The 26,627-nt window shown below is 56.1% G+C and overlaps 4 protein-coding genes across 7 annotated transcripts; 3 read left to right on the top strand and 1 right to left on the bottom strand.

Annotated features, from left to right (window-relative positions):
• Positions 1-923: 923 nt before the first annotated feature.
• TMEM205 (transmembrane protein 205) lies at positions 924-3,468 on the bottom strand. The gene is made up of 4 exons (XM_030879786.2): positions 3,400-3,468; positions 2,575-2,683; positions 2,306-2,469; positions 924-1,285 (listed from the first exon to the last, which is right to left on the bottom strand). Exons 2-4 carry the CDS (start codon positions 2,672-2,674, stop codon positions 980-982), a joined length of 570 nt encoding a protein of 189 aa, XP_030735646.1. The 5' UTR covers positions 2,675-2,683; positions 3,400-3,468; the 3' UTR covers positions 924-979.
• A 568-nt stretch (positions 3,469-4,036) lies between these two features.
• On the top strand, positions 4,037-9,797 carry CCDC159 (coiled-coil domain containing 159). The gene is made up of 10 exons (XM_070045319.1): positions 4,037-5,814; positions 6,543-6,576; positions 6,906-6,989; positions 7,086-7,164; positions 7,357-7,556; positions 8,156-8,219; positions 8,300-8,376; positions 8,707-8,828; positions 9,057-9,143; positions 9,503-9,797. Exons 1-10 carry the CDS (start codon positions 5,735-5,737, stop codon positions 9,741-9,743), a joined length of 1,068 nt encoding a protein of 355 aa, XP_069901420.1. The 5' UTR covers positions 4,037-5,734; the 3' UTR covers positions 9,744-9,797.
• An 8-nt stretch (positions 9,798-9,805) lies between these two features.
• Positions 9,806-18,826, top strand: PLPPR2 (phospholipid phosphatase related 2). Of its 3 annotated transcripts, XM_030879773.3 has the most exons (11): positions 9,806-10,394; positions 10,508-10,847; positions 12,135-12,309; positions 13,120-13,199; positions 13,728-13,916; positions 14,043-14,178; positions 15,001-15,272; positions 16,175-16,351; positions 16,888-17,010; positions 17,331-17,382; positions 17,509-18,826. In XM_030879773.3, the coding sequence occupies exons 4-11, from the start codon at positions 13,134-13,136 to the stop codon at positions 17,850-17,852; spliced, it is 1,359 nt and encodes a 452-aa protein (XP_030735633.1). In that variant the 5' UTR covers positions 9,806-10,394; positions 10,508-10,847; positions 12,135-12,309; positions 13,120-13,133; the 3' UTR covers positions 17,853-18,826. The 3 variants fall into 3 exon arrangements, with proteins under 3 accessions (XP_030735633.1, XP_030735634.1, XP_030735637.1); XM_030879774.3 differs by having other exon boundaries at positions 9,806-10,847; positions 13,080-13,199; XM_030879777.3 differs by having other exon boundaries at positions 9,807-10,847; positions 16,888-16,994; positions 17,509-17,678.
• Positions 18,827-24,244: 5,418 nt separating this feature from the next.
• On the top strand, positions 24,245-26,307 carry SWSAP1 (SWIM-type zinc finger 7 associated protein 1). Of its 2 annotated transcripts, none has more exons than XM_030879790.3 (2): positions 24,245-24,505; positions 25,137-26,307. In XM_030879790.3, the coding sequence occupies exons 1-2, from the start codon at positions 24,257-24,259 to the stop codon at positions 25,635-25,637; spliced, it is 750 nt and encodes a 249-aa protein (XP_030735650.1). In that variant the 5' UTR covers positions 24,245-24,256; the 3' UTR covers positions 25,638-26,307. The 2 variants fall into 2 exon arrangements, with proteins under 2 accessions (XP_030735650.1, XP_030735649.1); XM_030879789.3 differs by having other exon boundaries at positions 25,134-26,303.
• Positions 26,308-26,627: the final 320 nt, after the last annotated feature.

Here is a 26,627-nt window from a genome sequence, read left to right as displayed (position 1 = left end):
CCACCACCACCACCACCACCACCCCCGCCTTTTACAGATAAAGAAATTGGAAATCAGAGAGGGGCAGACGCTTGCCTGAGGCCACACAATTTGGCAACCAGGCCCAGCTGAGGTCCCAGACTTTTCTTCAAGCCAACAGAAGAGAATCTGCAGTTATAACAGTTCAGGCTTGGGACTTCCCTGGCGGTCCAGTGGTTACGATTCTGTAATTCCACTGCAGGGGGCACAGGTTCTATCCCCTGGTTGGGGAACTAAGATCCCACATGCCATGAAGCGTGGCCAAAAATTTAACACAAAACAAAACAAAACACAGTTCAGGCTTTGTTGGGCTTCAAATCCCAACAACTGCGCCTGAAGCCACTTGCTGAATTTCTCTGAGCTCCCATTGCTTCATGGAACAATGTTAGCCACCTCTAAGGGCTGTTGTGGACAAACTGAGATGATGTGTATCAGTCAGGAAGGGATGGCATATGCTCAGTAACAAGCTGCCCTATAGTCATCATGGCATCTAACATCCAAGGTTTGTTTCTCTCACACCGGTCATTGCAATGAGGGGAAGATGTGGCGAATCACATACTGGCTTGTATACTTCTCTTTGGAAATGACTTTGCTTACATTTCACTGGCCAAAGCAAGTCACATGGCCACCCCCGATGTCAATGGGGTGAAAAATATGATTGTCCTCTAGGGATCAGAACCAGCTGTTGTTACAATAATACATGATCTGTGCAGTGGTTAGCGCCACACCTGGCACACAGTGGGTGCTCAACAAATGGGCACCATTATAGGAAGAGCTTAAGGGCTGCAACAGCTAACTCTCCAAATCATCATGCCACATGAATGGGGAAACGGAATCCCTCAGCTCTACCCTTGCCTGCCCCTCCCCCTGCTTCCCAGTTGGAGAAAAGTGACAGCAGTCATTTCCAAAGAAGTGTTTATTGACATTTGGGGCCCCAGCAGAGACAGAGAGTCAGTGGGGGCTAGAGGCTCCTGAGGCCCAGGGCGAGGCCTACAAGATGAAGCCCATTGCTCAGGAGGCAGCCCAGATTGCAAATAGAGGATAGGCCATGGTAGCGGAAGAAGATCTGGCGGAGGGCACTGTACTTGGGGTCCTGCTCCCGCAGCTGACGATAGGGGTCTGAGCCCTGGTGGCTGCCCAGCACCTCCCCGCCCAGGCCCCGCTCCTTCTCCATGGTCTGCAGGGCCCACATGGCGGCCGTGGTGCGGGGTTCCAGCCAGCGGGCGTTGATGGTGGCCAGCATGAGGCTCAGAAGCAGCAAGCAGAGCTGGTAGGGCGGCAGGAGGACAAGGTGAGCCACGCCTGGGAGACAGCAGGGGCCCTAGGGAGGGTCCTTCTGCATCCTCAAAGCCCAGAGGGGAATGGGGGACAGGATTGGGTCAAAGCCAGGCCTCCCCACTCCAACCTCAAACCCAAACAGAGCTCCAGCTCTCATACCCTGAAACCTGCAGCTCCTAAGGAAAGGCTCCACCACTATCTCCTCTCTCTACCACTGTCTCCTCTCTCTCCCCCAAACCTCCTAAGCCTCCTCTCCTCTGATACCCTGACTGGAACTTTCCAGAACACAGCCTGTCTCCTACCTTCCTCTGTTCCCCCAAACTGAGGGTATCTCAGGGCAGAGCCTCTCTTCCCTGAATTGGGACAGAGCACCATAACTGTCCCCTCATTTCCCCAAAATAGAGAGCCTAAGAGAGGGCCCATCTCCTTTGTGGCCCCAGCCTAGACCCTATAAGCTGACATTGGGTCCAGAGGGAGTGAATTAAAAGTCCTCGAAGTTCCAATTACCCATAATCCCTCCTGTGTCTGTGGGATTATTGAAACCCCTGTCAGGCCTCACCTGCCCACGTCTGAGGGACATAATGGGGGCAGGGGGAGGGCAGGATAGAGAAATATGAGATGCACAGATGGTTCCTTGCCTTGTGGCTGGGAAAAATGTGTGGATGAGGGTGGGGGACTGTAAATTCCCAGTCAGGCTGGTTTTTAAACACTGAGCTGGGGTCAGTGCCCCAGCCCAGCTGAGTCACCACAGCTTGGCTGCAGGTCCAGCCAAGGGGAGGAGAGGGAGCAACAGCCAGCAGAGAGACACTGCGGAATAGTCAGGGCTGCTGGGGATGGTTGTGCAGGCTGTGCACTGCTCAAGGGTATCCAGAACCCAACTTTGTATACACCAGGAAGAAGGGGCAGTTTGGGGGGTTTCATTTTAATTCTCACAAAGGTGTAGCCATAGGTGCTCAGTGTGGTCCTGGGAATGAATCTCCAGAGGATAGTGGAGCTCAAGCTGTCATACCTGGCTGGCCTCCCAGAATGTGAGCTGAGCCCCCGCACGCTGTGAGGCCAAGATGCAGAGGTTGACGAAGGCACAGCCCATGGAGATGTGAAAGTAGAAAGGGAAGAGTTTGCTCTGCACCAGGCCGAAGGTATGTCGGGGAAGGCCTCGGAAAAGCAGGAAGCCTGTGGGGTGCAGGGGACCACATGTCTGTTAGGACACTTCCAAGTCCCCCTCTCATCCCTGTCCCCACCTTAGGCACTCATGATATCCAGGCCGAGGGTCCCTACCTGAGACGAAGGTCACCCACATTTGCATGCCCCAGGCCCCTGACAAGACCAGTAGATGAACCACCTTAGTCAGGCTTTCCGGGTTCCCACCTTCCTCCATCTTGCGGGCCTGGGAAGGAGGGACCAGGTGGTCAGAGTTTTACCTTTGCCCTGTGGCCTTCAGACCCTGTGAGCCTGCACAAGGCCAGGGTCATGGTCTATCCAGCAGAGATCCAGGGATAGTAGCCCAGGAATGGCGGTGCGGAAGAGCCATAGCACTTCTGTGATGTCCCCCGACTCCATCTCTCCAAATGTCAGCCCTCAAGATCTTAGGCTCTCTGGACCCCAACATCCATGCCACCTCTGAGACCCCCAAATTTCAGCCCCAGCAGGTCAAGCTCGAAGCCCTAGATCCTCAGAGATCACCCCAGTGACTCCCAAATATCACCCCAGGGACCGAGTTCTGATATCAAAGACTACTCCTTTCATGACAGGATCCCAGATATCACTATGAAGATTCCCAAAGCACCTCCTGGAGACGCCATCTAATCCTGAGAAACCCTAAATCTCATCCCGAGGACACCGACCCCACCACTGGACCCGGACATCGACCTGCAGCACTCAAGAGTCCGGGGCCGGATCTAAGTGGGTCAGGCGGGCCCGAGGACACCGACCCCACCACTGGACCCGGGCCTCGACCTGCAGCACTCAAGAGTCCGGGGCCGGATCTAAGGGGGTCAGGCGGGCCCGAGGACACCGACCCCACCACTGGACCCGGGCCTCGACCTGCAGCACTCAAGAGTCCAGGGCCGGATATAAGGGGGTCAGGCGGGCAGGGCTTGGTACCTCACTCTCGCGCTCCGCGGTGCCCGCGGACCTCCTCGGCCACCTCCCCTCGTGGGACCAAGAATTCGTCCCGCCTCCCAGCTAAGCCAGAAGCCAATCGGATCGGGGATCTGTACCTCCTGTACCGCCCTCTTAGATATTGACTAATCGATGAACGGAATCCCGTCCACGCCTCAGGATTTCACCCAATTACACCGCGGCTCCTAAGATCTGCGGAAACGGAAAGGCGCCAATGAGGTCTTCGGCTGCAACGGCGGGGGCGAGGCTAAAATGCCAGCCACACCCCTCTCTGTGACTATACCTTTGGGCTCCGCGCGTTTTAATAGGATGGTGTCTCCACGGGATCAAATTTCAGCGTCACAGCTGGGGACTGGCTTCGCGGTCCCTGATGGAAGAGCAGGAGCAGGTGGTATGTGGTAGGTGGGGGTGGAAGGGGATCGGGAGCTTGGCGAGCGCAGGATTTAAGGCCCCGGCGGGCGGGGCGCAGGATTCAAGGCCCCGGCGGGCGGGGCCCAGGCAAATGACCCCGCCCCGTTCCTTCAAGAATTCTATCGGCAAGGACTGAGGGAAAACAGGTGATGTGGGAGGGGGAGGGGGAGGGGAGGGGGAGGGGGAGGGGGAGGGGGGGCTCGACTGGGGGCCTTCCTGCAATTGACACTCAGAAATGCATCTTGCCTTTCCCCTCCAAGTCTCCCAGGGCTCCTATGATTCCCAAGTACCAAGTCCTCAGTGTGATGTTCAAGGACAGACACTGAGCTTCCCACTACTGCATATCAGGCACTGGCATGGATTAATTTACTTAATCACAACAACCCAGTAAGGTGGATAGTATGACATCCCATTTTTATAGTTGGGGACAATGAGGCATGGAGAGGTTTAGTAACTCCTCCAACATCGCACAGCTGGGAAGGGGCAAAGCTAGGATTTGAACCTGGGCCATCTAGCTGGAGGGTCTCCTTGCTTAATCATCATGCTGTACTGCCTCTGGAAGTGAGGACCTCCCTGAGGCGGTGACTTTTGAAGTGGTAGCTTAGAACAGTTCAGGCAGAATAATAACTCCTACATCACAGGGTGGGTGTGAACACCCAGTGAGGGCTTAGGGTGGTGCTCAGCACTCAGCAAGATGCTCAGAAAATATGAGCTTAAAAAGGGATTAAGGAAGATTTTACAGAGGCAATGCTGAGTAGGGTTTTGAAGGGTATGTAGGAGTCTTCCAGGAGGACTGGGTTAGGGGAAAGATACCAGAAGGCCCAGCAAGGACAAAAGAAGAGAAAGGCATATACTGTGGCCTTTCTGGCTGACTGTGATCCATGGCAAGTTGCCCTTCACCTGGAAGTTTTTCCAGACAGACCTCCCCCAGGTTTCTCCAGCTGTGCCAGCCCTGACTACACTGGAAGGGCAGGGGTTGTGGATGTGAGACCCAGAACTGAGTTCTTTCCTGTTTCCAGCCTTACCTAGTACAGGCCTGGGACCCCATTCAGCTACCATTTATTAAATAGATATGCTCTGCCTCTCCTGCTCACATTCTATGTCTCCCATTTACTTGGGGAGCCAGTTCCCCGGCTTGGCTTGCCCTGCCTTGCTTGAACGGCCCTGCTAACGTCCTGCTGCTTCCTTTTGGACCCTGCCTCCAGCCACCCTGCCTTGACCCGCAAAGAGCACCTGGTTGCAGACTTCCAAGTTTTTGCACACACTGTTTCCTGCCAGGGATGTCCTTCCTTTAGGGCCCAATGTTAAGATCTTTTTTTCTTTTAGGCTCGTCTCAGACCTCACTGACTCCTGTGGGATCTTCTAGGTCCTTCTCACTGCCCATCCTAACCCCTGGGGCTGGGATCATCTTTCACCCAGCTTTGGCTCCTATCATAAATAAGAGGCCTATGTTCAGGGCTGAGGCCTCTCTGGGGTGTCAGAGAGGGCATGAGAGTGTCAGGACCTGGGAGCTGGTCTCAGTGCAGCCCTCTGTCCCCCCTACTCTAAGCAACCCTCTTCTGGCCCGCCTACCCCTGGACCCTGACTACTCCGTGCCTTGCTATCGCTCACCTCCGGTCACCCTCCAACGTGTGTTTGCCTGCTAATGAGAAGTGTGACAAGTGCTGCCGTTCGCTGAGCGGCTGCCCTGGGACTGGAGACCAGGAGGGGCTGGAGTGCTCTGGGCTGGCTCTCAGGAAACCTTCACCACACACCCCACTCCCAGGCCCTTCCTCAGAAAAGACCTTGGAATATACATTTCACTGGTCCAGGACCCCAGAGCCAGAGACCTTGCAGCTGGCTGCACCCGAAAACACAGTGACAATTGGAACCTGGAGGCCAGGGAGAGACTCGGGGCTTCAGTCGCATGGGTCCCTCCCCAACTCAGACTCACAGAAGCACTGTAATGACCAGGACCCTCCAAAGAGGCATCACAGCAACACTAAGGTCATCCCCACCCGGGAAACCCCTTCCTGCCGCACGCACTGCTATCTACCGCTGCAGGGCTTAGGGAGGGAGCTGTGGGGGCAGAGTCCTCCTTGAGACCCCTCACACCCTCTGTCTTCAGCACCCCGAACAGCGCCCAGTGCGCAGCAGGCCTGCACTAAAAATGTCTTGAATGAATGGAACGGATGTGCGATTGTGTGTCTTAATGAGGTCCTGTTTGTGATTGTCTCTGGATGTGACTGCCTGTGTGTCTGTGGTTGTGTGTCTGAGATGGGCATGAGTGCATGCCCTGGGTCTTATGACTTAGTGTGCACGGCTACGTCTGAGGCTGCGTGTCTGTGGTCGTGTTTTGATGACCATGTGTGGTTGTGCGTCAGTGGCTACTGGTGCTCCTTGCAGACATTGTTGATGCCTCTAAGGAGGAGGGCCATTCCCTGAGCGCAACCAGAGATGTGGCTCTGAAGGCGCATGCTCTCAGGGGCAGCCCATGGGCCTGCCACACAAATGCACTTCTGAGTGTTTGTTTTCAGGCTGGGGCAGAGGTGGGGGTGGGGGTGGCGGTGGGGTGCATGCGTATGCCTGGAGGCAGCTTTGCCTGCACTTGGGGGTCTAGGACACCCAGAACTCAGCAGACCCAAATCATGTCTGGCCCCCACACACTGGGTTGGGGTGAGCAGGGAGGCAGACCAGGGATAGATTATTACTGCTCTCATGCCCACCTTTCATAGAACCCCTGGGAGACCAGCTCTTCCAAAACCAAAGGTGAGAACCTTCCCGCTCAACAAGACTGTGGGTGGGAGACCTGCCAGTTCCTACCTCCACCCTCTGCCCCAGCCTCAGTGGACCCCCACCGTTGCTGCCCACTCATCCCTGCCCCATTGTCAGCTGACCCTTACCCCTGACCTCGCCCACCATCCCTGTCCCTGACCTTGACCCCTACTCCTGCCTCTACCTCTGCCTCAGCCTACCCCAGCTTCTTGCCCTGTCCCCCCTCAACCAGACCCTGAGCCTCTACTGACCTCTGCCCTGACCTTGCCCCTGCCCCCACCCCTCCCAGCCTCGGCTGACCCTCACCTCTACTCACAATTAAGTCCACTGTGATGATTCCCGAATCCCAGAAGCTTCTGAGATGTGAACTGGAGTCACTCAGGTGTCAGCTACAGGCCCAGACCAAGGTGAGCCACCTCAGCACCGCCCCCAGAAGTTGTTTCCCCCGCCCCCCCCCCCACTCCACCTCTGCTCTCACCCCCAGGCCTGGCCTCTTCCTCCAGGCTTTCGAGTTCCTAAACCACTCAGTGACCATGTTGAAGGACAGATGCCTGCAGCAAATCAAGAGCCAACAGCTTGAAGGTGAGAACTGGCCAAAGGTCAAGGTAAGGCTGGAGGCTGCTCCTCTCAGGGTCAGCTGAGTCAGGCCAGGGTGAGAGAAGTTGGCTGAGTCTGGGTTCAGGACCAGAGTCTGGTCAGGGTGGGGGCAAGCTGGGTTCAAACCTGGGCTCAGGGTGTGGGTGGGGCTCAGCCAAGGTCCCACCATCTCTGTAGAGGTGCTGGGCCCCACGAGCCACCAGGCAGACAAGGAGAGACACAAGTGGGACGTGGAGGAGGGACGGCAGGAGCTATATGAGGCCCTGGCTAAAGGCCTGCAGGGGCTGCAGAAGACCCTGTATGACAACGAGGAGGTGCAGAGGGCCCGTACCACCCGCTGTCTACAGCTGTTGGCGCAGGAGATCCGGGACAGTTGGGTATTGCCAGGAGGGAGGGAAGGGAGGGAAGGGAGGCCAGGGAGAGGGAACCACAGGTGGGATGGGGGAAATGGGAGGGGCCTGAGTAAGGGAGTCTGGGGGGCCTTGGAAATCTTGGGGGACAAGAGGAGGGGATGGGGGAGGCAGGAGGCAGTGGGGGGGTGGGAGACTGGGAGGCCAGAAATAGGGGAGACAGGAGGTGGGATGGAAAGGGAGGCTGGAGGATCAGAAAGCTGGTGGGGGTGGCATGGGAAGCTGGAGGGTAGAGGAGGTTGAGGGGGGCAGAGGCTGGGGGTATTGGAGGTCTGGGGGGGCAGAAGGTGGGGAGCTGGAAGCCAGGCAATGGGGGGCTGAGGGAATGGGAGGCTGGAAGTCAGAAGGAGAGGACACGGGGCTAGGGAGGGGTAGGAGGTGGGGGAATAGTAGTAGGAGCGGACAGGTGGGTAGGCAGGTATGGGGAGGGGACAGAGCCTGGGAGATGGTAGTTGAACAGATAGAAACATGGGAGGTGGAGGAGGCTTTGGGGAGGCAGGTGGGCAAATGGGAAGCCAGGATGTCAGGAAATGGGAGGCCAGAGGCTGCACTGTCCCCTCAGCAAGAAGTTCTTGTGGGAGGAGCTGGAGCTGGTGCAGGAGGAGGTGACCTTCATTTATCAAAAGCTACATGAGTGCCCAAAGCCCATGACCAGGAGGGCGGGGGGTCCTTCTGCAGCTCTGGCCCACCTGAGTCCCCTCCCCCTGCAGAGGCGCAGGAAGAGGAGATTACGGAGAACCTGGTGAACATCCAGAAGATGCAAAAGACACAGGTGAAGCGCCGCAAGGTGAGCAGAGAGCACGGGGACCTTGCGTGAGTTGGGGTTATGGGGATCTCTGCCGGCCTCCACCATCAGACTGGAGCAAGAAGGCCTGGGTTCAAATCTCAGCTCTGCTACTTACTGCTGTGTAACTGTGGGCAAGTCACTTCCCCTCTCTGGGCCTCAGTTTCCTCATCTGAGTAATGGGTGTAACAATACAGCCCTACCTGACCAAGTAGCTGCATTAACTGAGTGATAAGCACTTTGAAGGCAGCCTGGAATGTGATAAATGCTATATTATACGTTTCACCATCATCATCATTATTATTATTATCCCCCCATCTCCCCCGGCCTCAGGTCCTGACCAAAATGAAGCAGCATGGGTATGAGACATCCAACTGGCCAGAGACTGAGGAGTTGCCACCAGGAGGCAGTGACTCCTGGAGGGATGACCTCCAGAAGGAGCTGGGTGACATATGGTGATGCCCAGCTCCCACTCTAACCTCTGACCCCTGACCCTCATCTGCCCTGTGCTCCTCCCAATCAGATCAAGCAGCGGCCACCAGAACCTGGAACGCACCTGAGTCCACATCCCCCTCTCCTCCCAGGACTCATCTCCGCCCCTGCCCCCACCATGGCCTCCCTGCCCCAGCTTTGAGCAGTCCAGAGTCGCCCCCCGGGGCCCCCAGATCCCCATCTCCCCACAGGCCCGCTGTGCACCTGCTGCAGAACTCCTTTGGTGGCCTCGCCATATACTCAGGGGGCCGCCCCAGGGCTGCGAGCCTCAGGGGTGAGTGGGGTTGAGCAGCACTCCAGGGGTGGGGGAGGTTCATTCTCCAGCTTCACACATGGAGGTCATGTTCAGAGGCCATAGTTGGGGGTGGTTGGGTCTGTTGGGTCTTATTCTGGGGTCACATTAAATAATGTTCTGGGGTGACATTAAAGAGTCCCTGGAGGTTTCATCCAGGGGTCACTCAGGGTCACTGTGATCTTTTTTAAGGGTCAGTGGGGTAAAACTCAGGTGTCATCGAGGTCATACTTTGGTGTCATGTTGGGTCACATTCAAGGGACATAATCAAGGATCACATAATATCAAGGGCACTGGGCCCATATTCAAAGGCCACTCGAGGGTCACATTCAGGGTTTGTGCCAGAATTGCACCTGTCCCTCCTGCTGGCTACAAGGGGCACCGATGCCTGAGCCCGCCACGCCCCTCCTGGGACTCGGACTCGGACTCAGACCAGGACCCTTCCCAGCCACCACTCAGCAAGAGCTGCTCCTTCCCACCTGGTGTGGATCCTCCCCTGCCCCAACCTACCCTTCCCCTCCTGGCCTGCCCTGGAATCCCGAAGTACACGCCCTTCCAACTCCCAACCTGGGCATCTGCTCCCTGACCTCCAGCCCTGGGGTCCCCTGGACCAGGCCAGCCTCTGACCCACCCTCTTTCTCCACAGCCTGAGCAGCTGGGACTGCTCTCCCTGAAGACCCCTCCAGAGAGAAAATAAACTAGCTGAGACCCTCCTCCACCTGTGGACTGCTGCTCCTGGCTGCTTCCTGTGCCTCAGAGTGACCCCCACAGTTTACTACCCAGTCTTGGGGAGGGTGTGGAGACCCCAGGGACTGTTCGGGATATGTGGGCCTAGGGTCAGGGGACAGTGTGAGGCTGGATTTAGTATATGACAAGGTCAGGGGTAAGTCTGTCTAGATACGAGTGGCCAGATAGGCCCTTGGCGATCTGGCCTGATGTCCCTACTGCCCAAATGGGGAAATTGAGGCCCCTGACCCTCATCTGCCCTGCGTTCCTCCTAATAAGATCAAGCAGCGACCACCAGAACCTGGAACCCACCTGAGTCCCTCTCCTCCCAGGACTCATCTCCGCCCCTGCCCCCACCATGGCCTCCCTGCCCCAGCTCTGAGCAGTCCAGAGTCCTCCGGGACCCCAAGATCCCCATCTCCCCCCAGGTCGGCTGTGCACCTGCTGCAGAACTCCTTTGATGGCCTCGCCATATCCTCAGGGCGCCACCCTAGAGCCCCGAGCCTCAGGGGTGAGGGGGGTTGAGCAGCACTCCAGGGTGTGTGTGGGGAGATCATTCTCATCTCCGCCCAGGGTTTCGGCCCGGGGTCACGCTCTGACACCCCACCCTCCTCTTCCTCTCAGCACCCACCAGGGTCCTCCCTCCCAACCTCCAACCTTCATTCCCTCCCGAATCTATTCTAAAACGCCCTGACCCGAAGAGCAACAGAGGCCCCGCCCCGGATCACGCTAATGAGACTCCGCGAGGCCCCGCCTCACGGGTTATGCAAATAATGCTCCCGGAGGCCCCGCCCCTCTCCCCGCCGCGGAGTCTGCGCTGCGCGGCGCGGCGCGGCGCGGCCCGGCCGGCCGACGGCGTCTCCATCTCTGCGTTCGCTCTCTGGCCGGCCGTCTGTCTGTCAGTCCCGCCGCGCCGGGGCCGTCTAGGTGGATCCGGGGCTCAGGCGGCGGCAGTCTAGACCCGGTGAGGGGGAGGGCCTTGGGGAGCCCCCTGTACCCCTTCTCGCCTGCTTCCGACCCTCGGTCTGTCTGGCCAGGGTTCGGTTCCTGTGGGTCGGGTCCCCTGCGGGTCCAGCGCGGGGAGGGGGAGGGGAGGCTGCGAGCTGAGGCTTGGGGACCGGGCTGGGGGAGGGGAAGATGGGGAGGCGACCCTGGTGAGGCTGACGGTGATTGTGTGGTTGTCGTTATGTGTCAGTGTGTGGCTGTATGAGAGATCGTGTGGCTTCAGGGGTGTCTGTGTGGTGTCTCTGTGACTGTGTCTCCTGTGGCTGTCATTTGCGGCTGTCGCCGTGGGTATCACTCTGATGGTGAGTGTGTGGTGGCTGTGTTGTCGGGGTCGCCTTTGAGTGGCTGTGTGACTGCTGTCACAGTGATTGTGTGGCTGGCTCGGTGTCTGTATGGTTGTGTGCATGTGACTGTCATTGTGTGGCTGCTGTTGTGTGTTCCTTCTGATGGTGGTTGTGGGGGGCCGTTATTGTGTTCCAGTGTGTAGCTGTGATCATGTGCCTTTCCTGTGTGGCTCTGTGTGCGGGTCTGTGCCGTGGTCCATGTCTGTGCCCTCGTGTGGCCATGTGGCTGCGGTTGTGGATGGCACAGGGCTCTCCTAGGACTGTCAGTGTGGATGAGAGACTGTTAATGTGTGTCATCCTGTGCCTTGTAATTGGGGGCGTGACGCTGTGACCAGTTCTGTGACCCCCCCACACACACTGTGTGTGGTGACTCTCTTTTTTTGATGTGGCTCTTAAGTGTGTTGGCAGCCTCGAGTCTGTCCCTGACGGTGGTGGAGTGAGGGCTGGGTGTGAGGCTGTGAGGTGTGTGAAGGACCTCCTGTTGTGTCCCAGTGACCGTGTGTGTGGGGACATTTGTTTGATCTGTGTGGGTGTCTGTGCCAGGCCGTGTGCACACTGTGCTGTGTGTGTGTGTGCAGCTATGTGTGTAGTGGGTGTGGGGCACCTGTCTGAATGAGCGAGCCTGTCTTGTTCACCACAAGACTGGCACCCAGCACAGGGCCTGGAACCCAGCAGGCCCTTGATGCTTGTTGGTGGGATGAATGAGTGCTGTGCGATGGTGTGTGTGTGTGTGTGTGTGTGTGTGTGTGTGGTGTTTGGGATGGAAGCTCTGGCTGACTTGTGTACTCTGGGGGTGCCGGTGTGTGTTTGTGTCTCTAAGAAGGTGAGGGGGCCATGGCCAAGTGGGCATCTTGGGCATCTGGGCTCTCTGGTGACCCTCACCCCCACATGTCACATTGCAGGGCAAGCCATGTGGATGGGGCACTGGACCCAGAGTGCCTACCCTTACCTGCCTGGGCCTCAGTTTCCAAATCTGTGCAATGGGGGTGACCATCCCTGCCCTGCTGGCCGCCAGGAGTGGCTGTGAGTCTGTGGGCGTGGCAGCGGCCTGCAGGAAGTCATAGGGCCCTTTCACAGGTGAGGTTAGGCTGGGAGAATGGGTCAAGCAGGTGTGACTGCGTTGGCCTCTCAGTGCTGGGGACTGAGGTTGGACTGTGGGGAGGGGAGAGCACATTGAGGGGGAGATAGCCCTCTCTTGATACAGGAAGGCAGACGGGCTGGGAGGAGGGGGAAGGAGGGAGAGAGGGAGAGGCAGCTGGGAGAGAAGGAGGGCCTGGCCATCAGCCCGAACCAGTCAGGCACAGCCCATGGGGACAGGAGAGGGAGGCCCCTGAGGGCCATGCGGGAAGTGGTATAGGGGGAGGGGCTTGGTGGGGGTGGGTGACAGGGAACATGGGGTCTCCTGTAAAGCATGTGGGGAAAGAGTATGGGGTCTCCTAAAAACTAGTGGGGGTGAGGACCCTTCTTTGTGAGGGAGGGGTCCACATTAGCTGGAGAAGTCTCTGCTAAAGGCCAAGGGCATGGGTCCCACATGCTAAGGAGGCCAGGCCCTCCTAAAAGGTATGGGGTCAGAATCTCCTGTGTAGGCTGTTGGGGGAGAAGACCACTATACAATCTGTGGGGACCCCAGCAGAGGCTGAGCTGAGCAGGTTGTGTCAGGGGAGGCTGGTGCCTCCAGTGGGCAGGGGCAGGGGCAGGGGCAGGGCAAGACCTGCATATGCAGAGGCGTGGCCAGAAGGCTCAGGGGGCGGAGCCAGGGCTCCTTGGCTGTAGTCCGAGGGGCCAGGGATGGGGGCCAGGTTGTGGCCAGAAGACTCCACAAGCAGGTGACCTGAACCTCCCCTTAGGCCCCACCCTGGCAGTGCCACTCCCTCCCCTTCCCCACAGGCCCGGCCTTCACCATGGCGGGAGGGAGACCTCAGCTGAAGAGGAGTTTCTCCATCATTCCCTGCTTTGTCTTTGTGGAGGTGAGGCGCACAGTACCTCCCCTGCCCAGACCCTCAAGGGGGAGGAGGCACTTTCGGAAGTGGCAATCCGGGATTCAACCCAGCTCTGCCCATCATTACTGTGGGACTCTGGGCACCTCACTTACCCTCCCAAGCCTGTTTCCTCATCTGTCAAATGGGCATAATTACAGTCCCTCTCTCCTAGGACTGTTATGAAAGTAAAATGGATTAATTCATGGAAGAGGTTTAGTATGATGCCCTGCCCACAATAAGAGTTACACCTGTGGTAACTCTAGTATTTCTATCAGTAGTATTTTTTCTTTCTCTGTTGGTTTGTTCCTCCACTACCCACTATCTCTCTCTCTCTGAGCTCTGGCCCTGTCCTCTCTCCCTCTTCCCAGTCCCTTCTCCTCTCTCCTCTTCATCTCTCTCTCTATCTCTCCCCCTTGTCTCTGTCTCCATCTCTGTGTCTCCATCTCCGTGGCCCAGCTCAGACCTGACCCTCTCTGTTCTTACTCTGTCTCTCTCCCCACCCTGGCTGGGCGGCAGTCGGTGCTGCTGGGCATCGTGGTCCTGCTTGCTTACCGCCTGGAGTTCACGGACACCTTCCCCGTGCACACCCAGGGCTTCTTCTGCTATGACAGTACCTATGCCAAGCCCTACCCAGGGCCTGAGGCTGCCAGCAGAGCACCCCCGGCCCTCATCTACGCCCTGGTCACCGCTGGGCCCACCCTCACGGTGAGACTGGGGGTAACCTGGCTCAGACTGTGGGAAGGGCCTTCCAGGAGGCAGGAGGGCCAGGTGGAGATGGGTGGAGGGCTGGGCTTGAAGGCCAGGAAGACCATGCCTTGGTCTTGCCCACAGATCCTGCTTGGGGAGCTGGCACGTGCCTTTTTCCCTGCACCACCGTCAGCCATCCCAGTCATTGGGGAGAGAACCATCGTGTCCGGGGCCTGCTGCCGCTTCAGCCCCCCGCTGCGGAGGCTGGTCCGCTTCCTGGGTGAGTGACTCGGTCAGGGGTCAGCCATGCAAAAGGGCTATGGGCCAGGCTCAGGTATAATAAGAATTCGAGGGGGGGAAGGCCTAGAATTGCTATGATGGTGACTTCATGGGGAAAGAGGGATGTGGGCTGAGGTCAGTCATGGTGGAGGTTCTAGAGACATGGGTGGGGCCTAAGCCAACCTTGATGACAACTATAAGAGGAGGGCCCCAAATTGCCACAAGGAGAGTCTCAGGCAGAAAAAGCACAGGACAGACACCAGGGGGCCCTGGGGGCAGGGAGATGAGAACGCTGGCTGCACTTTGAATATGGTCCCAGCCATAGTTGGTAGCCTTGGGGTAGGGCAGACCTCATCCAAAATGGTGGTCCCTGTGGCAGAGGGCTGGAGATCCAGCCCTGGCTGAGTGGTGCTCCAGGAGAAAAGTGCTCAGCTCAGCAATAGCGAGTCCAGGGGCAGGTATAGGAGCCCCAGAAATGCCATCACGGTGGTCCTAGGAGGTCCCTGGCATGGGCCCAATCCTGATGTAGTGCTGTTGAGGGGTCCTAGTCCAGCTATAATGGATTCCAGAGGAGGGCCCACTCCTGGCATATTGGTAATCCCGGAGGGACAGAGGCCAGAGGCCCAGAATGCCATCATGGTGGTCCCAAGGGAAGAGGAACATGGCCCAGCTATTATGGGGTGTGGTGTTAGGGGGAGTCCCAGCTGTGCTTTAATGTCAGTCACAGGAACAAGGAGACAGGGGCCTATGTGAGCCATAAGGGGGCTCACAGGAGGACGGCTGCTGGGCCCTGGCATGAATCCCCTTTCCTATCCCATCCCAGGGGTCTACTCTTTCGGCCTCTTCACCACGACCATCTTCGCCAACGCAGGGCAGGTGGTGACCGGCAACCCGACGCCGCACTTCCTGTCCGTGTGCCGCCCCAACTATACGGCCCTGGGCTGCCCGCCACCCTCACCGGACCGGCCAGGGCCCAACCGTTTCGTCACTGACCAGGGTGCCTGTGCTGGCAGCCCCGGCCTTGTGGCCGCTGCGCGCCGCGCTTTCCCCTGCAAGGACGCTGCCCTTTGCGCCTACGCCGTCGCCTACACAGCGGTGAGCCCCGAAACGGGGGCACGGCAGTAAGGGGGCGGCCAGCGGGCAGGAGACCGTCTGGGCTGGAGCCTCCAATCCCTCCCCGAGTGAGGCCACGCATCACTGTGACACCATCCCTAGGGCGGAGGCTCCCACTCCTCCCCTTGGACCCTGGCCACGCCCCCTTGGACCCTGACCACGCCTCCTGACCCACTAAGGCCACACCCAAAGGAGGCTATTGGCTCAGCACCCTGAAGCCTGGCCAAGTCTCCGCCGTGCTACAGGTCCTGGAGGTGACTCGGTAATGGGCTTTCAACTCCATCCCCTGGAGCCCTTGCCCTCCAGTTTGTCCTCGCCCTTTATTGGCCTGGCCACGCTCCTGACTCGACTTCACTGGAACTTCCTGACTCTGTCCCCTGTCTTTCCCTGGTCGCACCCTCTTTTGCTTTGACTCCTTTTTCTGGCATTGGGGACTGTGCTTCTAACCCTGTCAGTGGTCCCCAGGGGTTTGGGGACTCCACCTCCTGGAGCTCCTGGACCTGTCACTTGAGCCCTGACTCCACCCTCTGACTTTGTGGCCACACCCTAAGCCAGCAAGCAGTCATGGTGGAGGTTCCTTCCCCATCCCACCTGGACCTGGGGCCCAGGTCCCCCAGAGACCTGGGCCCCAGACCCTATCCACTGCTCTTTGGTGCTCAGGCCACACACACCCCCATCCCTGCAAAGGCCCACTGGGGGTCCATGACTCCATCCCCTGAACTCCTGTCCCCCGGGCTCTGTTCCCTGGAGCCCCTGGCTGGTGCCTCCAGTCCCATTGCGGCTTCTCAGGATTCTGGCCACACCCCCTATCCCTGAATGTAGTGTCCGCTTGGGTTTGGGAACTGCTGCTGCCATGTGTCCTCTGACCCATCCGGCTCCTGCAGATGTACGTGACGCTCGTGTTCCGCGTGAAGGGCTCCCGCCTGGTCAAACCCTCACTCTGCCTGGCCCTGCTGTGCCCCGCCTTCCTGGTGGGCGTGGTCCGCGTGGCTGAGTACCGCAACCACTGGTCTGACGTGCTGGCCGGCTTCCTGACAGGGGCGGCGATCGCCACCTTTCTGGTGAGCCCCCTTGCCATCCATCCCTGACTCAAGAGGCAGGACTGCATGATGGTGAAGGGTGTGGACTCTACCTTGGGCAAGTCCCTTAACCTTACCTAGCTTGGACATTCTCATCTGTGAACTGGGATAACGGGACTGGGACCAAGGTAAGGCAAGTGAGGCCCTCGCTTTGAGCACAAAATTTAAGGAGGAGCCAAAACACTCAGTAAACAAGATAAATAATATTGTAGTGAAACATTTTTAAAAATCAAAATTAATGCAAAAACCCATAATGTCCAAAATACCAAAGGTTTAAATAAGGACAGGATCAGATCCTCTTACACAACTCGGCCTTACCTGCCTCCCCGTGTGGAATAAGTCATAATAGTACCTATCTCTTAGTAAAGTGGAAAGAGCAGTGTTTGGCACATAGTAAGCACCATAAAAGTGTTAGCTGTTTTTGAAATCCTGGGCCTCAGTATCCTTATCTGAAAAATGGGGATGGTAATTTACTTTATTGGCCTCAGGCCTCAGCGTGCCCCCTCCCTCTGTCACAGGTCACCTGTGTCGTGCACAACTTCCAGAGCCGGCCACCCTCTGGCCGAAGGCTCTCCCCTTGGGAGGACCTGGGCCAAAACCCCACCATGGACAGCCGCCTCGAAAAGTTAAGTGTGGCCCAGGTAAGGGGGGCCGGGGGCTGCTCCCGGCTGGAGAGGGTGGTGGGTGGAGGAGGACAAAGGAGGCAGGAAGTCAGGCAGGCAGTGGGGGTCTCAGGGCCATGGAGAGGTAGAGGGATCACTCACCTCTGTGGACCTAGGTCCTGGGGGGACCGTCCCACAGGATGCAAGGGCGGGCCACCCCCTCCCTCCCAAGGGAACATGGTTAATCCTGAAAACTTGTTGTCTTTTCCATTGGGCTCTCTGCCCAATGAGCCCCTTGTGGCTCTGGCCAGTGGGGCCCAGGGGGCCGCTAGCCCCTTCCCTCTGCCTCTTTGTCTCAGGAACCCGAGGCCTGCAGGCCGCATTCGACACCGGCACGGCTCACCCCATCCAGTGAGTGTCGAGGGAGTGGGAGGATAAACGGGGGGACTTCCAGATGGCGATCACTGCCACAGAGGTCTCACCTGTGCTCTCATGACCCCTCCCAAGCTTTCTAACCTCCTGACTTCTGATCCCTAGAGCCGCAGAACTGCGCCCACCGTGGCCACCTGATCCCCAGCTGCGTGTCCTCCAGGGCTCCAGCCATGTGTTCATCACCCCGTGTGCCCCGCCCTCGATTGAGGTCTGAGCCAACACCCTTGCCTCTGCCCCTGCCCCTACCCGCACCAACCCCCAGCCAGGGCCCCTCGCCCTCCTCCCCTGGGCCTGGGGGGCCGGGCGGGGGTGGTGGCCGTGGCCGGAAGCTGCTGCTGCCCACACCCCTGCTGCGGGACCTGTACACCCTTAGTGGACTCTATCCCTCCCCCTTCCACCGGGACAACTTCAGCCCTTACCTGTTTGCCAGCCGTGACCACCTGCTGTGAGGCCCAACACCCACCCAGAATCTGCCCAGTCCCCATTTCTTCCCTGCCACGCGTGTGTGTGCGTGTGCTGTGTGAGTGCCAAAGCCCTTGTCCCCAAACCAGCCAGGCCCAGACATCAGAGCATGGCTGGAAGGACATCTGGGGGACCCCCTGCCTCTCTTGCCCTCTGGGGCATCTAAGTGGGCATAATTGGGAGATGGGTCCTTGCCTCCTAGGATTGCCCTTTTAAGGGCCAAAGCCTGACTCCACTGGCCATTGCCTAGCCAATGGGAGCCCCCCAGTTATCAGAATTCTGGCCAAAAGGAGTTTACTCCAGCCAATAGGCGCCTCCCCATCATTTCTTAGAATCCTCAGGCAAGAGGGCAACTCTAGCCAGTGTTCAGCGTCTGAACAATGAATAGGAGTCCTTGGTTCTCAGAATTTCTAGGGTGGGTGGGTATGATTCCAGTCAATGGGGGACCGCCCATGTCTAAGCATGTGCAAAGGAGAGGAGGGAGATGGGGTCATCTTTTGTCATCGGGTCCTCTCTCCTCAGAATCAGAGAGTCCAACTGGAGGGTGGGGGGCAGGCTCCCCCGTGGCAGGGTCCTTGGGGTACCCCTTCCTCTCTCAGCCCCTCCCTCATATGCAGTCTCTCACCCAGTCCCTCCTAACTCCCAACTTATGCAGGGCTTGCCCCACTTCAGAGGTTTTGGGGTTCAGGGTGCTGCATCCTTCCTTGCCTGTGCCCAGGTCACCCCAAACTCTTCTGTTATTTATTAGGGCTGTGGGGAAGGAGTTTTTTTTTCTTAGAACCCCCCCCGTTCTTCACACTGCCCCCCATGCCTCAGCCTCGTACAGATGTGCCGTCATAGGGGCACAGGTGGAGCAAAGACGGCTCCCCACCCCAAGCAGCCAAAGGCAGTGGGCAGGGGAGACACTGCCCCCTTTTCCTGCCCCCTCCTCATCTTTAATAAAGACCTGTTTGTAACAGAAGTTTGGCCACCTGCCTTCCTCCCCCAGGTGGCAGGGTGTGGAGGACATTAATTTTGGGTCTAGGTGTGAGTGTATTGTCACAGGGCGATTGTGGAGAGGCAGCATGGGGCTGTGGGGTCCGTGACTTGGCTTTAAATCCTGGCTCAGCATTTCCTGGCTGTGTGGCCTCAGGAAAGTTAATTAACCTCTCTGTGCCCTTGTTTCTTCATGTCAAATTCGAACAGCCCCACAAGCCGCATGTAAGGCACACAAACACACGGTGAGGGGCCTCATAATGACTGCCTTCCCCAGGCAGCTGGCCTGTTTCTGACCACGGCCAGGGTGCAGAGGGCACAGGGAATCGGGTGAGGGGACCCTAAGGGTTCTAATAGAAGGGGATGCTGGAGGCTGTAGGAACCTCCAAGCTGAGTCCCTGACTACATGGATTTGAGCAGGGGTTCTGATTATGAGGTTCTGCTGAGAACCAATCCCTGAGGACCCAGCAGAGACCAGGGAAGGTAGGAGGGACACGGAGCCACAGACCACCTCCCCCCACACACACGCTGTGGCTCATAGGGACTTCAGACAGGCCATTCAGGGTACGGAGTCATCGAGAAACCAAGAAAGGGGAGTCTGCTTTCCTTTCTTTCTCGTTTATTCATCCATCCATCCATTTATTCATTCAGCGAACACTATGGAGCACCCCCCCACACCTGAGTGCCAGGTGCTGTTTAGTTAGGCACAGGGGCTGCAGCAGTGAGCTGCAGACACAAAATCCTGCCCTCATGGAGCTCACTTCCTAACACCTGAGAGACAATAAACAAGATAAATAAGCTATACACAAAACCACAATTCCAAATTTCAAGAAGGTCTGGAAACCAAAATTTGTTTCTCATTTGTGGCAAAACCTGACCTGAACTGACATAGGTTATTATAGCTTTTCTTTATTTAACTTTATGAGACTATTCTTACGTCTTGCTGCAGATAAAGTGTTCGACTTAGAATGTTATCCCAGGTCCAACTAGGAGTGTTATTCCGTGCATAGTATTTGCACCGTAGTACCTTTCGAAAATCTGAAAAATTCTGAATTCTAAACTGTAGGATCAAGGATTTAGGTCAGGGATTGAGATCGCTGATATGTTAGAATGATAAGTGACAGAGAAAACTCAAGCTAGAGAAGACAATGGGACAACTCTGGGATGGGGACACAGCTTGCAATTTAAAGCGGGTGGTCAGGGAAGTTCTTTCTGAGGAGTTGGCACTGGAGATGAGGTGTGAAGGAGGGAGGGAAGGGAGCCATGCAAGTATCCACAGTGTGGAGCAAGGGGAGCGTTCCAGGCAGAGGGAACAGCAAGAATGAGGGCCCTGAAGTGGCAACGTGCCGGCTGTGTTCGGGGAACAGTGAGGACACCTGTGCGGTTGGAGCTGAGCAGGCGACAGGGAGACGGAGGGGGAGGAGGTGGTGGGGTGGATTGAGGGCTGCAGGGAATGAGTTGGACGCCTGAGAGGGCTGCAGGCAGAGGAGGAACAGAATCATGGAGCCCCCTGCTTCACCGCCCAGAGCTTCTATTTCCAGGGCTTGCACCCCTGAGGCCCGTGGTCCCTCCAGACGCACAGCTCCCTCCATGCGGGCAGGAAAGAAGCAAAACTTCAGCACAATGGACAGCGCCCTACCGCAACCCGGTTGGCACTGTCCGTGGTCCTGATGTTAAGCGGAGGCCAAGAAAGGGTAAAGGCGGGGCTGCCAGACACAAAGAAGTGTCTGGGCCCGCTAGAGAGGTTGGAGACAGCAGCCCTGGCCTTGCACACACCCCCATCCCAGGGTGGATAATTTTAGGTAGAAAGTTCAGACTAAGGGACTTCCCTGGTGGTCCAGTGGGTAAGACTCCATGCTCCTAATGCAGGGAGGTCGGGTTCGATCCCTGGTCGGGGAATTAGATCCTGCATGCACGCCGCAACTAAGAAGTCCACATGCCACAACTAAAGATCCCACATGCCACAACGAAGATCCCGCGTGCTGCAACTAAGACCCAGTACAGCCAAAATAAATAAATAAATAAACATTTTTTTAAAAAAGAAAGAAAATCCAGACTAAGATCTGCTTGCTTATTCAAAAGGCTTCTTGAGGGCTTCCCCGGTGGTCCAGTGGTTAAGACTCCGTGCTTCCACTGCAGGGGGCGCGGGTTCAAGCCCTGGTCCGGGAAGATCCCACATGCCGCAGAGCAACTAAACCCGTGTGCCACAACTACTGAGCCTGCGCTCTAGAGCCCACGAGCCACTACTGAGCCCGTGTGCCACACTACTGAAGCCCGTGCACCTAGAGCCCATGCTCTGCAACAAGAGAAGCCACCACAATGAGAAGCCTGCGAAATGCAACGAAGAGTAGTCCCCGCTCGCCGCAACTAGAGAAAGCCCATGTGCAGCAACGAAGACCCAATGCAGCCAAAAATAAATAAAATAAATAAATTTATTTTTAAAAATCCTCTAATTAAAAAAAAAAAGCCTTCTCAACATGCCCCAGTAAGTCTCACAGTCTCTCAAGCTCAACTCGATCAAAACTGAGCTCCGGGCTTCCCTGGTGGCTCACTGGTTAAGAATCCACCTGCCAGTGCAGGCGACATGTGTTCAAGCCCTGGTCCAGGAAGATTCCACATGCCGCGGAGTAACTAAGCCCGTTCACCACAACTACGGAGCCTGTACTCTAGAGCCCACGCACTGCAACTACTGACCCCACGTGCCTAGAGCCCATGCTCCGCTACGAGAAGCCACTGCAGTGAGAACCCTACTCACTGCAACAAAGAGTGGCCGCTGCTCGCCTAAGCTAGAGAAAGCCCGCGCACAGCAAAGAAGATCCAATGCAGCCAAAAATAAATAAATAAATTTATTTAAAAATCTAAGCTCTGGCTTATAATGTAAGTTAGACCATGACCCTCTTGTGCTCAAACCCTCTGTTGGCTCTTCATGGCACTCTATGTAAAAACCAAAGTTCTCCCAGTGACCCCAGGCCTTTGCACTTGAAGGTGCCTCCACCTGGAATGCTCTTCCCCTACATAGCTACACAGTTCCCTCTCTCAACTCCTTCAAGCCTTTCCTCAAGTATTACCTTCTCAGGGAGGCCTGCCCCTACCACCCTATTCAAAATTGCAAAAACCAAACAAACAATTGACCCTTCCCTTCCCTGTGCAAACTTTCTTTTCTTTTTTTGCACACACTTATCATCTGCCCATAGACTATTTAAACTCTTCATTATCTCTTCCCTCGCTAGGATGTCAGTTCCACCAGGACAGAGATTTTGTTGTCTGTTCACCGCTGAACACCTGTGCCTCCTAGGTCAGGGCCGGGCACAAAGTAGGTGCTCAAGAAGTGTTTGCCAAATGAATGAACTAATCACTTGAGGATGCTGATAAACCAGGGAGGAACACAGACTGACCCTGAGCTCTCCACCTCCCTGTTCCCTCACCCTGCGGTCCTGCCTCCTCCAGGGAGCCCCTCTAAGGTAAGAGTCCTTCTGTCAGGACATGAAGGTGGGATCCTAAGAAGGGAGGGGAAGAAGTACCGTGTGCATGAGAGATACACCTAATGTCTGCATCTCTGACTATATACTCACTCAGCTATATTTAGGAGCACCTACTCTGCGCCAGGTACTGTTCTAGGAGCTGGGGACCCAGTAGTGAAAGAAAGAGGGACCCTTCCCTGGTGGAGCTGACATACTAGTGGGGAGAGAGGCAATAAAATAAATACATAAGATTGGAAGTGATAAGTTATTTGAAGAGAAATACAGATGAATAAGCAATTAAAGAGTGAAGGGTGTGTGACTTTACACAAGTGGTCAGGGAAAGCCTAAGTAGGTGATATTTGAGCAGAGATCTGAATGGAATGAAAACAACTAGGGATAGATATCTGGGAGCTGAGTGCTCTAGGCAATGGAACAGCAAGTGCAAAGGACTTGAAATGGGGCTGTGTTGGGCATACTCCCATGTATATAACTGTGTGGAACTGTGTGATTCGGGTGTCACTACTGGGTGCTTGTGTATTTAGAGTGTTGCAAAGTAAGGCGAACCATGGGGCTGACGTTGTGCATTTGACAGGGGAATGTAACAGCATGCCTCGTGTGTGTGTGTGTGTGTGTGTGGTGACAATGGTATGGTTATATCAGAGTGTGTTTTTGTATGCGTGCAAGGGAAAGGGTGTGGGGCCATGAATGTGGGAAAGAGTGTGTATGGGATGTGTTGTGTCAGGATAGGACATGGCTGTGAGCATGTGAGTGATGGGGATTCTGGAAGTGAATATATATGCAGAGATGCCGTGTGTGTGTGTGTGTGTGTGTGTCTATGTATTTGTAGAGGGATGTGGGGGTACGCGGCTTTGTGAGTGGGTGTATTGGGGGATGTTGTGGAGCTGTGTTCTGGCCCCAGAGGGAGAGAGAAAGCCCTGGAAATCTCAGTTCGGCCCTGCCCCTGGGTCTCCTGGCAACAGCACCACTTTGAAGTTACCAGGAGACAGAGTTGCCAGGGCAACAAGGGCGTGAGTGGCAGCTCTGGGGAGAAGTCTGGGTGAAGAGACCCAACCAGTGATCACTTGATTATTCACCTTGTTCCTCCTTCTCTCCCAGTTTCTCATCAGTTCTACCTTCCTTTCTTCATTCATTCCTTTAACGAACCTGTATTGAGAATCAGATACCGAAGTGAACGTGACAAACAAGGTCGTGCTGTGGCTCTCCCTCAGTCTCCCAGCCCCTTCATCTTTGCCTCTTCTCTCCTGGCCCATTTTTTATTCTATGGTCCTGCCTCCCATTGTACCCCAAGCAGGACTCCAGAAGCCCCCAGGCCAACGAGGAGGCCAGCTGAGACTCTTCTTCTTATAGACCCTCAAAGACAGCTGCTTTGCTGTCTGACGGATGTTTTGCACACGAATGTCCTCAAGCCTGCAGCCCCCGCCCCCATTTGTGCAAGTACTCAGGTACAGAGAGAGATACAAGCACATAGCTCCTCCATCTCTCCCCTGCTTCATTGTCACTGGGTAACATCAGCAGAAACACACACATACGCATCACAATATTCCTCTGAGATACCATGTGCTCCATTTTACAGGTGAGCAAACTGAGGCTAGGAGACTTTAAGTAATGTGTCAGTGATTAGGGCCTACTCCCTCCAACTCTCAACCCTTGTATTGTCTGATTAGCTTATTAGCTCAGAATAATAGTATTCATGCTGCTTCCGCCAGCGGACTCACCCAGGGAAGGGCCTTATCTCCCTCAAAGGCCTCCATTCCTTCCTCAGACTAGGTTATTTGCCCCTTCACCGGGGGAGGAGCTAGGAAACGTCGATCTAGCTTTGATGAACAGATCACTGGACCAATGGAGAAGCTAAGTGCACTGTAACCAATGCGACCCCGTCCTGGGCGGGATCAAGGACAGGAACGGGCCGCCGATTGGACAGAGGTACGCTGCGAATGGCGGAGACGCTGAGGCGGGTGCTAAACTCGGGCGGCGCGGCTGGCCCCGGAGAGGAGAACACAGCTGAGGCCGAACCGCCTTTGCTGCTGCTCGGCGGTCACGGCTCTGGAAAGACAGCGCTGCTATTCGCGGCGGCCCTGGAGGCGGCAGGGGAAGGCCGAGGCCCTGTCCTCTTCCTGACTCGGAGGCCTCTGCAAAGCCTGCCTCGCCGGATTGGAGCTGCGCTCGAACCCTTGCGGTTACAGGTGGGGCGGAGCGGGACCAGAGGTGGACCAGCCAGTAGCGAGGCGGATGGACGATTGAGTGACAGGCAGAGACAGGCCAATGGCGGAGACGAAGGGAGGGCAAGCCGGAGCAGGCATTATGGGACGGAGTCTGGAACGAGTTGGGGGTGGGACTACGCGAAGCTTTGTTAAGATTGAGTGAGAAACCATCCAATGAGGGGGCGGAATTAGCAAAGGGTGGCGCCCAAAGACGGGAGTCCGGGGCGAGTAGGGGGCGGGGCTAAACATGGTCGGGTCTGGAAAGAGTTTCTGGGCCGCTGGAGTCAATGCTGGGGTCGGACGTTATGGGCAGGTTTTCCGTGGAAAGATTGCCCTAGAGATTTGACAAAACGATATACCTTGTTCTTACCTAATACCGGGAAGTGATGAGTTCAGAATGAGAAAAACAAAAAATAAAACGGGGTGGGGGGGGCGGGCGTGGCGAACAGAAGAATATTCGACCACTCTGAGCTAGCTGCTTCACTCTGGAACCAGCGGTCTGGGGAGTGAGAACCACGTCCAGGAAAGTATGCAAGGAAGCAGGGCTGCTATAGCTGAGAGCCTGGCTTCCTGTGATGAATCTGGCCGTTTCCTTTTTTCCTCTCTCTAGAAGATCCGCTTCCAGTACCCACCCTCAACCCGTGAGCTCCTCCGGCTCCTGTGCTCTGCCCATGAGACGCGGGGGCCAGCCCCTTCCCTCCTGCTGCTCGATGGCCTGGAGGAGTACCTAACGGAAGACCCCGGGTCCCAGGAAACCGCCTACCTGGCCGCCCTGCTTCTGGACACAGCTGCCCACTTCAGCCACCGGGTTGGGTCTGGCCGGGGCTGTGGGCTCATTGTGGCCCTCCAGACCCAGGAGGAGGGAGACAGTGCGACTGCCCCGCAGTTGGCACTGCTTCAGAGGTATTTCCCTGCCCAGTGCTGGCTGCAGCCCGATGCACCAGGCCCAGGACAGCACTGCCTCCGAGCCTGCCTGGAGCCAGGTGGGCTGGGTGCCAGGGCAGAGTGGCGGGTGACTTTCCGACAAGATGGGGAGATGACAGTCACCCCGTGGCCCACGCAGGCTGGTGACACCAGCTTGCACAAGGGTTCAAGCTCTGGAGGCCAACCTTGAGGTTTGGAGTGTGACAACCTCTCTATCCTTCAGTTTCCATGGCTGGAATACCTACCTCAGGGACAGATGCAAATTCAGAGACCTAAAGATTATAAAGCGCTTTTTCTCTCATAAATATAGCATTATCCTGTACATATTGTCAACATATTGTTTAACTTCGCTGTTTTGAACTTTGTAAAGAGTTTCATGATAAATGTAATCTGAGACTTCCTTCTTCTCCCGCTCAACATTGTTACTAAGATTCGGCCGTGGGACTTCCCTGGCGGTCCAGTGGTTAAAACGCCATGCTTCCAGTGCATGGGACACGGGTTTGATCCCTGGTCTGGGAACTAAGATCCCACATGCCATGCAGCGCAGCCAAAATACAGAAAACATTCAGCCACATTTTTTCATTCATTCCTTTTTCCATACTTTGTATAATTCCTTGGGTGACTATACCCCAATTTACTCATCAGATTGACTTATTTACTGCTATTAACACTCTTGTACACATATCCTGGTTCATGTATGTGAGGGTTTTTAGGGTACATACCTAGAAGTGGCATTGCTGGAGTAGAAGGTATGCATACGTTCAGCTTTCCTAGGTTATGTCAAACTATTTAAAAGCGGTTAAACCAGAACTCCCATTGAGCCACTTGATGACATTTGGTGTCATCAGAGTGCTGTCTTAGGACAGGGCCTGATTCAGAATAAAGCCCTAGGAATGAATGTCATTGGTATTATTATTAGCGGCAGAGACTAGCTAGCAGCTTATTAAACAGCTTTTCTCTCTTGGGTGCACAGCTAAACTACATTTCCCAGCTGTCCATGGTTCTCACTAGGGTCACATGACCATTTCTGACCCGTAGAATTTGTGAAGAAGAGATGGCGCCCACCTCTAGGCTAGGTCCCTAAAGGCCACAGAATCTTCTGCTGTCTCTCTCGTGTTGGCTGGCAGGATGCAGAGGATCTATCTAAAGACCCCAGGGTAGCCCTGGGGGATATTAAAGT

This window comes from Globicephala melas, chromosome 3 (assembly GCF_963455315.2).
Source record: "Globicephala melas chromosome 3, mGloMel1.2, whole genome shotgun sequence".
NCBI lineage: Eukaryota > Metazoa > Chordata > Mammalia > Artiodactyla > Delphinidae > Globicephala > Globicephala melas.
The sequence above is the reverse complement of the archived record's forward strand: the minus strand, read 5'-3'. Positions and strand labels throughout refer to the sequence as shown.

Excerpts from the sequence above, each read along its gene's own strand:
- CCDC159 (XM_070045319.1), top strand. The coding sequence starts at position 5,735 with ATGGGTCCCTCCCCAACTCAGACTCACAGAAGCACTGTAATGACCAGG. Across the intron at positions 5,815-6,542 it reads GGCATCACAGCAACACTAAG|AACCCCTGGGAGACCAGCTC; the intron begins GTCATCCCCACC and ends CACCTTTCATAG. Across the intron at positions 7,557-8,155 it reads AGGAGATCCGGGACAGTTGG|AAGTTCTTGTGGGAGGAGCT; the intron begins GTATTGCCAGGA and ends CCCCTCAGCAAG.
- PLPPR2 (XM_030879773.3), top strand. The coding sequence starts at position 13,134 with ATGGCGGGAGGGAGACCTCAGCTGAAGAGGAGTTTCTCCATCATTCCC. Across the intron at positions 13,200-13,727 it reads CCTGCTTTGTCTTTGTGGAG|TCGGTGCTGCTGGGCATCGT; the intron begins GTGAGGCGCACA and ends GCTGGGCGGCAG. Across the intron at positions 15,273-16,174 it reads ACGCCGTCGCCTACACAGCG|ATGTACGTGACGCTCGTGTT; the intron begins GTGAGCCCCGAA and ends CGGCTCCTGCAG.
- SWSAP1 (XM_030879789.3), top strand. The coding sequence starts at position 24,257 with ATGGCGGAGACGCTGAGGCGGGTGCTAAACTCGGGCGGCGCGGCTGGC. Across the intron at positions 24,506-25,133 it reads TCGAACCCTTGCGGTTACAG|AAGATCCGCTTCCAGTACCC; the intron begins GTGGGGCGGAGC and ends TCCTCTCTCTAG.
- TMEM205 (XM_030879786.2), bottom strand. The coding sequence starts at position 2,674 with ATGGAGGAAGGTGGGAACCCGGAAAGCCTGACTAAGGTGGTTCATCTA. Across the intron at positions 2,470-2,574 it reads GTGGGTGACCTTCGTCTCAG|GCTTCCTGCTTTTCCGAGGC; the intron begins GTAGGGACCCTC and ends TGCACCCCACAG. Across the intron at positions 1,286-2,305 it reads CATTCTGGGAGGCCAGCCAG|CTCTGCTTGCTGCTTCTGAG; the intron begins GTATGACAGCTT and ends CCGCCCTACCAG.